This window comes from Sminthopsis crassicaudata, chromosome 3, assembly GCF_048593235.1.
Source record: "Sminthopsis crassicaudata isolate SCR6 chromosome 3, ASM4859323v1, whole genome shotgun sequence".
In the NCBI taxonomy this organism is placed as follows: Eukaryota; Metazoa; Chordata; class Mammalia; order Dasyuromorphia; family Dasyuridae; genus Sminthopsis; species Sminthopsis crassicaudata.
The window spans coordinates 344,246,084-344,261,694 of record NC_133619.1 but is presented as its reverse complement, the minus strand read 5'-3'; the positions used below and the strand labels follow the sequence as shown (position 1 = coordinate 344,261,694).

Sequence of the window (15,611 nt, the reverse complement as noted above, 5' to 3'; positions counted from 1 at the left end):
AGAAAATAAGGAAAAATGAACTTTCTTATTTCTAAATATCCTGGAGGTAAAGTGAAATTAAAACTTTTTAATTCTAACAAATTCTAATATAAATATTATAGGGGGCAGAAAGAGAATTTACCTCATCACCTGGTATTACCATTCAGTTTTGTATGTTTAAAACATGCTTTCTAACCTACTTTTCATAACCAAATCAACTACTGTATCCCAGAAATTCTATTTCTAAAATACTTCTGTCAATAAAGCAGCATTTTGTAGGTATTGTTATTCTCCAGAAAAATCTTCCTGATTGTTATGACCAGTGACACTGACTTGCCAGTAACATTCAATATAAACTCATCTATTATTCCTAACATAATATGTACCTCAGCTTCAGTCTCAGCTTCATTTTCACTTAGAGACTTAAGTTTTCTGATAGAATATGTAAGACAGGTATTCATTATTATTTCCAGGAATCTGTACAAGTATATCATAGGGAAGCCATACCACAAATGTCTCCCTACAAGATACAAGGCCATGATTTCCTCCAACTTCTCCTGGATGACAGGCACTAATGACATTCTTGGAATAATATAAAAAATAACATAACTAATGTTATAGTGAGATTTAAAGCTCTGCATGATACCTGTGAGATGGGCAACTTTATTATAAAAACTTCCTTTGAAATAAGATTTTACATTTTTAAATTACTGCTTTACCCCTACATTGAATCTACGAAGTGACTAATACCATGCTTTACTAACTGATCTTATTCAGCTTAATTCTTTATCTTATTTTGAAACACCAGAATCATCTGGCAGGAAAATACACATCCAGCTCAGTTATCAATTAATTGTACTGTACTATAAGAAGCTCTCTATCTTCTCAATTAACAATGAACCAGGATAAGGACATTTTGATCTCTTCAAAGAGAATTACTTTCATAAAACACGATAAATGGTTTACTTTGAATCTACCAGGTAGGACAGTGCTCAGTAACTTTACTATAGACTCAGAATCTAGGGGAAAAAAAAAATTCTAAGCATCAAATAGTGTAAAAGAATCCATTAAAAAAAAAAAAAAACTGCTCTCTTTTTTATATGTATGTATGTATATACATACACACACACATATGAATTATATACATTTTTCCCAATCTTTTAAAATTAGGTAATTTTAAAAAAATGATTTTTATCCTCTTCCAAATACCCCCTTAGTGAAAAGTATACTAAAGGGATATTAGAAAGGGTTTTAAAAATAATAAGAAAATTTCAATCCACATAGATTACGATGTTCTTTATACCTTACTCTGGTCTGCTACTTGTGTACAGCTTGCTACATAGGCTACAACTATTATATCATTCGTTATATTAAGGGACCTCCTTGTACAAACTTATTCTGCCCACAACAAACTACCACTTACTTACATGCTTCAAACATTGCACTTCCAAAAAGAAGTAAAGGGTAAACTTCTCTCCAAAAGTGCAAATGCAACTAGTCTTTCAGATCTGATATCTCCAAAGATTCTAACAAAGAGGTTAGTGTAAGAGAAATAAATTCACAATTTGAAAATTGAAACTAAGTATCCCTCAATCACACCAGGATCCTTCTAAGACTTAGAAAACAATCCCATCTACTGGATAGTTTTTACGTCATTTAGGAACCTCTTAGATTGGGTACATAATATTAAGACCTGTTATGATGACCTAATCAAAAGATGTTCACAAAGTGTGCTTGACTTTAAATAATAAATTTGGATAGCTCAGCCCCATACCAGTTTTTAATTAATGTGAAATTTCTTTTTTAAATTATTTTTTTATTTAATTAGTTTTTATTTACCAGATATATGCATGGGTAATTTTACAACACTGACAATTGCCAAACCTTTTTTTCTAATTTTCCCCCCTCCCCCCAGATGACCAATACATGTTAAATATAATTAACATGAAATTTCAAAGATATCTTTATATATGCTGTCATGCTGTCCTCTTAAACAAAAGATTTCAACAGAAAAGTTGATCTAAATTGTAAATTATAATTACAATTTAAATTATTTTAAAAATTAAGTACATACTAAATTTAACACAATATTAATAAAACTACCCTGACTATCTGTATCTACTTATAAACTTCTTTCTGCTTTCTATTGTGCATTTTTAAATGTTTCATTGATGCTTTTTTCTTGTCATTTACTATTCATCCATTTCCTCTATTCACAATTATAACCTAACCCATAAATAAAAACCTTTCCTTTTAATAAGTATAGTCAAATAAAATACATTCATACATAAGTCTTGTCTTAAATTGTATTTGTTACCTACACCTAGAAATCAGTCACTTCTCTGCTTCATTAGTCTTTGTGGAGTTAGCATCACTCATTAATTCTTTCAAAGTTATTTTCTTGTATTCATTATAATTCTAGTTCTACTCTCTTCACATCATTTCATACCAGTATTGCCAGATTTTTCTGAATGCTTTCATCACTGTTAAAAGCATAAGAAAAATTCCATTACATTCATATTACATAATTTGCCCAGCCATTCTCCAATTAATAATCATCTACTTTTCTTTCATTTCTCTGCTATAACAAAAAAAAAAAAAAAAAGCATTGTTGTAATTTTTTAAAATATATGGGTACAGTCCCTGTGTTTGGTGATATCATTGAAATATGCGTGTGTATATAATACCTATATTGCTAGAAGAAAAGTTATATCCAATTTAGTAACTTTTGAGGCAAAGTTCCAAACTGCTTTCCAGAATGACCAGACCAACTGACATTTCTTTCAATTTTACCATTCTGATGAATGGTTTTAATTTGCATTCCTCCATTAATGATTTGGAAAACTTTTTCATGTGGATATAACTTGGATTTCTTTCCCTGAGAACACTGTTCATAACCTTTGGACATTTATCAATTTGGGGAATGGCTCTTATTCTTATAAACTTAAAATGAATAAATAAAGCATTTTACTAAGTGCTAATGAGCAAAGCACTATACTAAGTGCTGGGAATATAAATAGAAAAATAAGACAGTGAGTAAAATAAGAAATGAATTCCTTATATATCTAGGAAATAACACTTATCAGAGAAACTAGTTGCAAGAATTGTTTTCCCAGTAAATGACTTTTCTTCTAATCATAGCTACATTGGGTTTTTATTTTATGCAAAAGCTTTTATAAAATTTTACATAATAAAAATTGTTTTACCTTCTGTGATACTTTCTATTTGTTCAAGAATTCTTCCCCTATATACAAATCCAAAAGAATATTTCTTCCTTGTTCCTCTATTTTGTTTATGATGTGAGCACATGTGGTATAGTGGATAAGACTCAGGACCTGAGTCAGGAAGATGTAAGTTCAAAGCCAGTTTTAGACACTAGCTGTGCAACCCTGGGCAAGTCACTTAACCCAGGTCCATCTTAAGTTTCCTCACCTGTAAAATGAAAATAATAACAGCACCTACTTCTCAGAGTTGTTGTGAGGTTCAAATGAGAATAATATACATAAAGCAGTATGGACATTTGAAAGCACCATCAATAAAAAATTCTAGGTATCATGCTTATGAAGACATACAGAGCTTATCTTGATAGATAGTATGAGAGGTTGTTTTAAACCCAGTTTCTGACAGACTGTTTTCAAATTTTTGGTCAAATAATAAGTGCTTACTCCAGTAGGTGGGATGTCTATATCTGATGAATATTAGGTTACAAAGTTCTTTTATTCTGTGTGTTCCTGAACTAATCTGTATCATGATTGGCTTTGCTAATTTTTTTAAAGTATCAAATAACTTCAGTGATTATTGTTTTATAGCACAGCCTGGGATCTGGTGTTGCTAGCCCTCTTTCCTTCCAATTTTTAAATTATTTTTTATTTTTTCCCTTGAGATTCCTGACCTTTAATTCCTCTTTTGAATATATTTTTTAAGATTATTTTTATCTAGTTCTGTAATGTAATCCTTTGGTAGTCTCATTAGTATAACAATAAATTTATAAATCAACTTAGATAGGATCATCATGTTTTATGATTAGCATACCTCAACTATGAGCAAGTAATCTTTAGTATTATTTAAGTCTTACTTCTTCAGAGTATTTTATAATTGGAAAGCAACTGCAAATAAATGAAGTTTACAACAATTTAGGGAAATGTTTTTATAGATTACCTCAACCTACCTGCTACAAGTTGGAATAAATACAACCAGGAAAATAGTGTATAAAATGTCTAAAATAAAGTAAACTGGTTAAAAAACAAAACAATGGAAACTGAAGGCTATAAAATCATAATGATCAAAGTTAGCTCCAGAGAAGATGTGAGAAAACACCTCCGCCTTTCCCCATATCTTTTTAAAGGTAGAGAATCGTGAGATTGAAATATTGCAAATAACATCAGATTTCTTTTTTTTTTTTAAATATATGTTGGTTACTTATATAGAGCTTTAAAAAATTATTACTCTATTTTTATTCTTATAGTGACAATTCTCTTGAGAGCATATGGTACATATAGTGGAGAACATAAGTGATGTAAAAACAATATCAATTACAATTTACATATTTTTAAATGTTTTGTAGTTGTAGTTCTATAATTATTTTATGAATCTTGGTAAGTAAACTGTCAGATATTTTATACATTCAGTACTTATTTTTAATGGAAATTCTTTTTTTATCTCTTCCTGCTGAGTTTTTGTTTGTAATGTACAGAAAGGCTGATGATTTCTATGGGTTTGTTTTATAGCCTGCTATTTAAGTGAAGTTACTGTTTCAACTAATTTTTTGGTTGAATCTCTTGTGTTCTCTGAGAAAATGAAATCTATAAAAAGCAATCATTTTGTTTCTATGTCTTTGTTCATTTCCTCAATTTCTATATCTTCCTGCAATAGCAACAGCTTAGAATTTCCAGAAAAAAAACAAAAAAAAAAACCACCCACATCAAACATCAAATAATAGTGGTGAAAATAGACATCCTTGTTTTACTCCTTACTTTTAATTTTTTAAAAGTTACTGATTTTGTTTGCATTGAGACAAGTTTATAATCTCAAATCATTTAAATTTAATTTTTGTGTTTGAAAATTTACAGTTGAATGTGTCTATTAGTGTTTAATAACTTATTTCAAAGTGCAGATTGTAAACAGGTAACTGAGGAAGAATTGGGAAACTGAAGTTCACTAGTCTTGCTCTACTCTTTCCTTCCTGTAGGTCAAATTATTCTGAGAAATAACAGTTTTTTCTGCTTCACAATAATGATGACACTTTAAGGTTTACAAAGCATTTAGCTTACTACTTTGAAGTAATGATTTTACAGATAAGTAAGCCAAGATTCTAAGGTGGTCCAACACTGTCAAACACAGCTAATAAGTGTCATCTAAGATTTAAACGTCAGGGTCCCGACAAAGTCCTGTACTTTTTAATATTATACATACTTCCTCCACATAATCAGTCAATAAGCATTTAGTAAATGCCAGTCACTATGCTAAGCTCTGGAGGTACAAAGAAAGAAGACAGTCCTTGTTCTATAGGAGCCGACAATCTAATAGGAGGAAGAAGCAAACAAACATGTTCGAACGAGATATATATATATATATATGAGAAAAATAGAAAGGTACTAAAATTAAAAAGAGTAAAAGAGATAATAATGAAAGGAAAGTTAAAAGCTTCACTTGGAGTGGGGACAACTGTATAAACTGAGAATTAAAAGATATAAATTGTGCGTTCATCACCTAAATATAAAACAAGACTAGTCTTAGCAAGTTTACAAAAGAGATGTTTAAATCCTTTCCTCTATTCCTTATCCTAGTATTCTCTTTGATCCCTTGAAAGTAACCATTGACCTCCAAGTCCCCAAAGATGTCCAAAACTTGAGACCTAGGCTTTTTTTTGGCAGAGCACCCACAAGCTACAAAATGACTTTTCTCTTCACATTTCCTTTCCTAAACTCTATTAGCAAATGTTTATTGGAACGATACCATCTACTACTAGTACAATATGCTATAAATTACTGGAAACAAAAATAGCAATGAAACAGTCTTGAAAGGCATTTTATTTAAAGACATTCATACATGTGAACATATAAGTATGACAGTAGAAGGTAATTTTAAGAGAAATAGCAATTGTCATGGTCAGAGAAGATATATTGCTGACCTAAGCCTTAAAAGAAAATAATAACTCTAATAGGCAGAATGAAAGGAACTCATTCTAGGCATGGGAAATCACTTTGGTGGGATAAAACAACATAATGGAAGATAGTAGGTTAGGGAACAGTAATATCTTTGGATGGAACAAATTGTGTACAATAGAATCACACAGCAAAGATGAAAATGAAGATAAAAAAACAGATTAAGCAGGGCCTTAAATCCCAGGTTAGATAGTTTGCATTTATCTTTACAGGTAATAGGGAGTAATAGAAGGTTAGGAGTTTAGTACAGTAAGACCTATGCCTTAGGAAGATCATTTTGACTATTTTTGGAAGATGAATTGGAAAGACACAAAGTGGAACAGAAATATCAAATAGAAGGCTATTAAGAAATGTGGTAATAAGAATTTAGACTAGAAATATTTAGATAAATATGAGATATTGTGGAAATTTAAAGGAAAAGGAAATCTTGGAAACTGATTTTTGGAGGCTGTGGGAGATGGAAGAATCAAGAGTCGAAGGCAAAAACATGCATTATTGGTGGGACAGAGAATTGACCCAACAATTCTGAAAAAATTACTTGGAATCATTAAAAAAAAATCTCTGTTGTTCATACCCTTTGTAATCACCACTTGGCATGTAAACTACAAAGTCAAAGACAAAAGAAAAAGTTATATACATACCAAATTATTCATAGTAGTACTTTTTATGAAAACATTTTTTGAAAAAATGGATGCTCACCACCTGGAACAATTGTTCAACATATTGTAGTATATGAATGCAATGTAATATTTCTGTATCACAAGAGAAGACGAATATCAGAAATTGAGAAAAACACTAGAAGATGTATACAAATTGATACTGATCAAAGAAAGCAAAACTAGTGTATTTATAATGGCTATAATAATTTAAATGAAAACCACATTAAAAAAACAGAAGACAATGATCAAAATTGATTCTAGGGTATGGATTGTAATACAGACCTTCCTGTTCTTTGTATAGAGAAAGGGGATTACATGTACATTTAAAGACAGAGAGAAAGGGGAACTATGGGTACTAAATGGTATATGTATTGTTAAATATAGTCCCTATGATGGTTTTTTTAAGCTGTTTTCTTTTTGACAATGGGGGAGGAGGAATATGGATAGAGAATAGATACATGAAAAGGTAAAATACTGGAAAATATTTAAAATATAAAAGTTCGATCATAATTTTTTTTTTAAGTAATAAAAGAAGGGCAGAGTAAAGGCAGGAACTTGTCCAACTTCTCCCCCAAACAGCTCCAAATTCCTTTATATAATGACTCTAAACAAATTTTAAAGTGTCAGAACATCCAAAAAGATGAGGTAGAATATTTTTCAATGAAGACAACTTAGAAAGTCAGCAGAAAAGATCTGTGACACAGGGTGGGAGTCTAGCATGTAGCCCTGGTGTAGAGCATGACAACCCAGCTCTGATCCCAGCCCTAGCCTCATGCTAATAACGCAGGAACAAGTCTACAGACCTCTGAATCAGCTACAATACTGGCGGCTCCCAAAACTATCAGTCCAGAGACACCAATGAAGACCTGGAAGGTCAGCAGAAAAGGTCTGTGGCAACAGGTGGGAGTCAAGCACACAAGCCCAGACCAGGCTCTGGTGACAAGAAGAACTCTTGCTTTAGCACACTAGATCCTATAGCTACAGTAGGGACATCCTAACAGTTCCAGGGCAGAAAAAAGTACTTATGATCAGATCCCTAGAAGGATCTCTAAAAACAGCTGTACAAAATCCCTGAAGCTAGAGACAGTTCACCCTCCATCATGGAGACAAAGCCCTACTTTAACAAAGAGTTAAAAGCCAAGTAATAGGCTAAGAATATGATCAGACAACAAAAGAAGTATCTGACCACAGAAAGTTACTTCAATGGCAAGGAAGAACAAAATCAAAGCTCCTACATCCAAAGTCTTAAAGAATAGGAATTAGGCTCAGGCCATGGAAGAGCTCAAAATGGAATTTGAAAATCAAGAGAGCTAAAAAGAAAAATTAAGGAAAGAATTGAGAAAAGTACTAAAAGTAAATACAAAAAGCTAATGAGAAGAATGTCTTAAAAAGCAAAATTGGACAATTGAGAAAAGAGATACAAAAGCACTTCAAGGAAAATAATTCCTTAAAAATTAGAATTTAATAAATGGAAGCTAATGACTTTATTAGAAATTGAGATGCAATAAAGAAAACCAAAAGAAGAAAAAGAAAAGAAAAATAGGAAAAATGTGAAAATTTCAACTGACTTGAAAATAGATCCAGGGGAGAGAATTTAAAAATTATTAGTCTATCTGAAAGTCATGATCAAAAAAAAAGAGCTTGGACATCACCTTTTAAGAAATTATCAAGGAAAACTGTCCTGATATTCTAGAGCCAGAAGGTAAAATAGAAATTGAAAGAATCTACAGATTATAAAAGAGATCCCAAAATAAAAATTTTCAGGAATATTAAGGCCAAATTCTGGAATTCTCAGGTCAAGGAGAAAATATTACAAGCATCCAGGAAGAAACAATTCAAGTATAGTGGAGCTAACACAAGATTTAGCAATTTTTCATTAAAGGATCAGAAGACTTGGAATATGATATTCTGGGGAACAATAGAGTCTGAATTTTAGCATGAATCAACTACCCAGAAAAACTGGGTATAATCCTTCAGAGGAAAAGGTGGGCATTCAATGAGATAAGAGAATTAATGGCAAATTCTCTTATCAAAATATATGATCTATTCCTAAAGGTTTATAAATTCATACATATCCTTTGACCTAATAATATTACCAGCAAGCATGAATGCCAAAAGAGATTAAAAAAAAAAAAAAAAAAAAAAAGAGTGGAGGGGAAGGATCTATATGTACAAAAATATTTATAGCAGCTTTCTTCTCAGGCAAAAACCTGAAAATTGAGGGAATGTCCATCAACTGGGGAATGAATGAATTGGGGTATGTGATTTTCATGCAATATTACTGTTCTATGGGAAATGATGAGAAGGATGCTCTCAAAAAAGAAAACAAAACAAAAAACCTGGAAAGTCTTCCAAGAACTCAAGCCAAGTGAAATGTACTGGTATACAAAGTAATAACAATGTTCTGGGATGACCAGCTGTAAATGACTTTGTTATTATTAGCAGTACAAAGACTACTCTGAAGGACTTATAATGAAAAATTCTATCCATACCCAGAGAAGCAACTGATTGTCTGAATACTAATTGTAGCATTGTCTTTCTCTCAGATTCTCTCTGTCTCTGTCTCTCTCTCTCTTCACTCCCTTCCCCTCTCTTTCTTTTTTTCTTTCTATTTTTCCTGAAGGTTTACAACATGGCTCTTAGGAAAATGATTTGCATAACTTTACAAATGGTTTCTTAAGAAGACTAGGATAGGGATATGAAAGATAATCTATAACTCAAAAATTTTAAAAGCAAATGTTAAAAAAAGTTTTAAATATAACTGGAGAAAAATATTAAATATATTTTTTAAAAAGTTATAAAAGACTCAAAGATTATGGAAAAAAATGCTCTCAATTGAAAAAAGAAAGTCTTGAGGATCTAAGAGTATAGATGGAATAAAGGCAAACGAGAAAAGGCCTGGAAATGATGAGCTCCAATTTAAACAAGTTGAGTTTATAGAACATGTAGGGAGAGTTGTATAGTAAGAAATGAGTGAACACAGCAGAGGGGAGGGAAGGAGGAAAAAAAAGGAAGGAAGGAAGGAGAGATGAATTTAATAAAAATTCAGAAACTGAAGCTTAATGAACACATGCTATTTCACATAATTTTTCTTGTCATTTTATTTTGCTATTTTCTTCTCAATAAAAGGCGATTCAGCTCTTTTGCTAAAAGATCTCCCTAAAATCCTTTTATTTACTTAAATCAACTTAAAGACCAAAGAAATCTCAAAATAACTTGAATTTCACTAGCCATTTTGTAATTTAAGTTGGATCTATATGATATTTGTTATTCTTATTATTTTAAGTCTTTTTTCCTTCCAAATCTGTTTGTAGCAACATTAAATGATAATGACCATTTCTCACAATTCCCCAATTGACTCAAACTTTATTAAGTATCTTACTGAATAACAGTATCCCATTAAATAACAAAACAAAGACCAAAAATATGGTGAGAAGAATACTCTATTGCTACCTGGGTTACAAATAAGACAACAACAACAAAAAAGAATAGGTGTAAGAAAGATACAGTAAACATCCTACGCCTGAAAGTTCCCTTAAGAATCAACTTGAAAAGTCAAGTTATATTTCTTCATTTATTTTCCTACAATTTCTTTTACAAGGAAATCATAATTTCCTACTTTCATATTTGTTGATTTGTCTAAGGTCTAGCCAAATCTAGCTTAAGATTGTTAAGCCAGTTTTGCTAGTAATACATCTATTTTTGGGGATGTTATAATCTCCTATATTAGAGATTCAGTCACTCAAGAGATTTTAATCAAATTATCCACAAAAGAAAAACTAAGCAGAAAAAAAAAAGAAAAATAATAATAGCTAGCATTTATATAAGATTTTAAGATTTGTAAGGTACTTTACGTATATTATCTCACTTGATCCTTACAATCCTGTAAGCTAAGTGTTATTATCCCTACTTTGCAGATTAGGAAATAAAGGCAGACAGAAGTCTTTTAATTCTTTTAATGTCTCAACTGCTTTTCTCTGGGGAAAAAAAAAAATCCATCTTTTTCTTTAACAATATTCTTCTTGAAAACTTCTATGAATGAATGTCATAGAACAGTATATGGCAATCTCTAAAGAACTAAAGTTGAAGGTGCTGCAAAGGGCAAAAATGAAGTTCACAGTGAATATGAATAGTTGCAACACAATATAAATGAGAAATTACACAACAGTTTTCATATTTAGGCTGTCATAACAAAAATGCATGACTGGAAAAAAAGATGGGCCAGTCATCTAACAAGGGAGAGTATCGTAAGTCTGCATACTCCATTAGTACACACACAATGTCAAAGAATGGCCCTCGATGTGTTGAATGGAACTCATCTGGCAAATTTATCATTATTATTGTTGTTAATAATAATAATAGCTAGCATGTTTATAAGACACATACAAGAGCAACACAAGATGGATAAGGAAGAATGAGCTGCAACCTGTAAAAGACTTGAGAGAATAATCTCATTAATGATATCACTGAAGAGTTGACACACAGGCAAAAGTTTCAGTGAATCAAACAAGCAAACATTTAAAATGTGTTTTTTTGGGGATACAAATATAAAAATGACTTAGTTCCTTCCCTCAAGAAGCTTATACTCTATTAATCAAACATAACTTGCTTTGCAAGTAAAGGGTCAAATGAAAAGGTGCCATTGACTTAAAAAATTAAAAATTCACTATGGAAGTGGAAAAAGAAAAATAGTCAGTTCATATGCTGCTATATACCCTAACCAAAAACTTCTCAACTCCTTTCATTCTTCAATCATCCTTAATCTGGAAGTACAGGATTGTGAGATCCATGATGTGCCAAAATCCAATGAGAAGCTTCAAACAATAAATAAGAAGTGAAACAAATAATGATGGTATCCCCTAGAACCATAATTCTTAAGCCCTAAGTTAGAATATTGACAGGAAAAGGAATTACATTATTTTCTTTCTCTGTCTTTCACATAAATATAACCTTATTCTTTTAAAAGTGTCTTTTCCTTTAAACATCAAATAACTGCTGAAAGAAAAAAATTATTTTAAAGTTTTAAAATATAACTAACCATGTCAATGATAGCTATGTAAATAGCTGTTCTTCTGTAAATAAAACTGTTTAGTAATAGAGATTGGAGCTGCAGAAGATAAGAACCCATCCATACAAAATTCAGAGTAATATCAGGGGAAAAATATAAAGTGAGAGTTTTTTTGTAATTTAATAAAAAGAACAATTTCATTTTAGTGTACCAACCAGTTTTCTATAGTAGCAAAAATACTTTCACACAGGAAATATTAGTAATTGTGAATAGCACTACACTTCCCAGTCAGTTACTAAAATTCAATTTTTTAAATTGTAAAACTAAAATCAACAGAATCAAAGCGATGTGCTATTTTCCAAAGATAATCCAAGTAAAATTAGTAACATAAGACAACAGATTCAAATGCTGAAAACAAGAAAAATTTAAAATAAGCTCTTAAAATATGTAAAATAAATATTACTTACATAACACCTTGTAGAACTTTCTGGGGATCAGGGTCAAATAACCTGTCAACATAGTGGCGACTGCTAGCTGTCACTTCCTAAAAAGTAGAGGAAAAAATGATAGTTTAAGCCAAGAAAATAACAAATTCACAAAATTATCCATAACACTAAATATCTGACAAGAGAGTGGCAATTATATTTTTCAAATCATATTGCTACTCCCTGTAAGTATGCAAAATGTCCAACTACTATCCTATTCCAATATAAAATTTCCCTGCTGTGAAACTGATCCCAAATTTCTTAAAGGCTAAGTTATAATCAAAACATAAGTTCCAATAAGCCCTATACTAAACTAGATAAGCTTTTAATATTTTCAAAGTCTCATGACCAAATTTTCAGTCACCACCATCATCATCTTCCTGAAAAGTGTTCAGGGTTTGTTATCTCACATGAATAGAAAGAATATTCATGATTAAATGATGATTTGATGATTTGAAGTCTTTAAGTATGTGATACTTAACTGATGATCTTCTAACAATATTTTCTAAAAATAACTATTTTGTCATTTCTATTATAATTAATATAATTCTACTATAAACTTATTTCATTATTTTCTTTAAAATCTATTTATTAAAAAAATAAGATAAAATTTTAATTCACTGATAGCTCAGAACTCCTAAGATATTTGGGGAAATAAAAATTCCAAATTAAGAATTACATGATAACATTATATAAAATGAGAAGTTCTAATTATAAAGATAAGGAAATTTTGCAAATATTTTACTGTGCTCCAACTATGATAACCAGCCAATATTTATACAAATAACTCTCACTAATCATAAGAAGTAGGAATGGACTTGATAATAAACTTTGTTACCTTTAACCTGTTTAAAATAGATTACTTTTTATAATATTTCATTTGAGTATATATGAATTCCTAGATGACCATGGAAAAATTACAGCCTCTCTAAGTCAGTTTCTTCTATAAAATGGGGATGATAATAAATGAAACCAATATCCACAAGGTAGTATGAGACTCAAGACTTCTAAGTAATGTGCATTTTGAAGTCTTAGGTATTACATAAGCATCAGATTGATTTTTGTTTTGTTTTTAATTATTGTTACAGGGTATATTACAAAATAAAGTGAAGAATTAGAAAAATTAAGTTGAAAGAAATACCTTGTTCTTTGCTAGGAAGAATAAATTTCATGAGAATGACAATATTTTAGAAGTTTACAGACTTTAAACACTAGAAGCTAAAATTCCAGCACATTTCATATAAATAAAGTCATAGCAAAATATATATGGAAAAATTAGTGAGCAAAAATACCAAAGAGAATTTTAGGAAATAGATTTTTTTTTTTGAGAATAAATTGATAGGGAAGAAACTTCCATCTTCTGAAATATTTTTAATATTATTTCATATTTTGAAAAATTAATTATATTAAAACAATTTAGAAAATTGATTAATTTTTAAAAATCAGAAAGACACCACTGAAACATATTGGAGAGTTAATCTTTTCTGCTTCTGGATCTATGCTATAAACCCAATAAAATTACAAAACAGAGAAAGGAAATTCAACAAATGCTACTGGGCAAAACAAATAGGAAGAAAAATAAACTAAGATCCATACTCCACACAATAATCTCTAGATGAACTGATAAAGTAACTTTTTTCTTTCCACTTATAAAACCAGAAGAAAACAGGTCAATATACTTGGCCTAAATTTTGAGGAGGAAAATATTATGCTAGACTGCATGTGATAAATTACAAAGTGCTTTCAATGATCCCATACTTATAATTGGGTCACAAATGCCAATTTTGTTGATATCATTATTCTGATGCTTTAAGTCATGGCATTAAAATTACAAATGACAAAGCAAAGATTTCTGTGCCCAATAACCATTAGGATTTAAAGAGGTTAAAGAGATCCCAACTCCACCACTTACTAACTACATAACTTTGAGTGAGTCGCTTTATCTCTCCAAGACTCAAGTTTCCTCACAATCTTTCCCCAAACCTATCCTCTCCTAATTTTCCTATTCCAGTCTTTAACACTACAATCCTTCTCATTGCCTTACATTGCAAATTTGGTGTTCCCCAGGATCTCTCCCCATCATTCACTTCCTATACCCAAATGGTTTTCAAACTTATCCTTTCTATCTCTACATCTTTCCTCAACATATCTCCTTTCTATTCAGAGCCACTTCTTATCTGGATTATGCTACAGTCTCCCAATATATCTTCCAGACTCAAGTCTCTTCTCTCTTTAAACTTCCACACAACTGCCAGAGTGATTTTAAGTCTGACATTATCATAACACTGGGCAACTGGGTGGCACAATGTTTAAAGTTAAGGACTTGAAGTCAGGAAAACTCATCTTCCTGAGTTTAAATCAGACTTCATACATTTAACTAGCTGTGTGACTCAAAGCAAGTCACTTATTCTGTTTGCCTCAGATTCCTCATTTCTAAAATGAGCTGCAGAAGACAATGGCAAACTACTACAGCATTTTTGCCAAAACCCAAATGGGTTACAAAGAATCCAGTAAGACTGAACAGCAGCAAAATATCACAATCCTATTCAAAAAAATTCCAATGCCTACTTATTCTAAGGTCAAATATAAATTCCTCAGTCACTTAAGACCCTTCATAATCTTGATCCAACTTACAGCTTTATTATACACTCTTTATCTTCACACACTCTAGTCAAATTGTCTTTCTTGCTCGTCTTCACATGTATTACTTAAATTCCTGTCATCTCACCTTGGCACTGGCTGCTGCTCTCCCACCCCCCATGCATAACATTTAATCCCTATTTACTTATTCTTCTTAGTATCCATAGCTTAAATACATGAAATCTTTCCTGAATATTACAGTTGATAATGCCACCCCTTAAAAAATTTAATTTTATTTATATGATTCATACTGATACACAAGATTTAAATAAGTGGAAAATAAAAAGGGAGAGTATTTGAGGGGGGACCAGTCAGTGCAAAAGCAAAGACAGAGATACAGGAGATGGAGTATCAAGAGTGTGAGGGAAAGGGTTGCCCAATCCTAATGTGTGTGTATATCGATAAAGTATAGGAAAACTGGAAAGGCTGAAAGGGCTAAGGTCATAAGTGTTGTCAATACTATTTCTTCTGAAAGACTGAAGTTGTGTGAAGGCAGGGGTTATTTCCATTTTTAGTTTTTGTATTCCCAACTATAGTGTCAGGAAAAGTATTAACAAGTCCTTGATGACTGATTTTCCAAATGGAAACTTTACCGTTTTCACCTTCTTGGGGTATTATTAGGTCAGGTTATGTATTGACTTTTTAAATATAATATTTTTCAAAATGGTTAGACCAA

The 15,611-nt window shown here is 31.1% G+C and overlaps 1 protein-coding gene across 5 annotated transcripts in view; it reads right to left on the bottom strand.

The window, feature by feature from the left end:
- ARMC8 (armadillo repeat containing 8) overlaps positions 1–15,611 on the bottom strand; it is a 111,921-nt gene that overhangs the window by 81,680 nt on the left and 14,630 nt on the right. For all 5 annotated transcript variants that reach the window (XM_074301625.1, XM_074301629.1, XM_074301626.1 and 2 more), the window contains one exon: positions 12,278–12,354. In XM_074301625.1, coding sequence (XP_074157726.1) covers positions 12,278–12,354 — 77 coding nt within the window. The remainder of the gene's footprint in view (positions 1–12,277; positions 12,355–15,611) is intronic.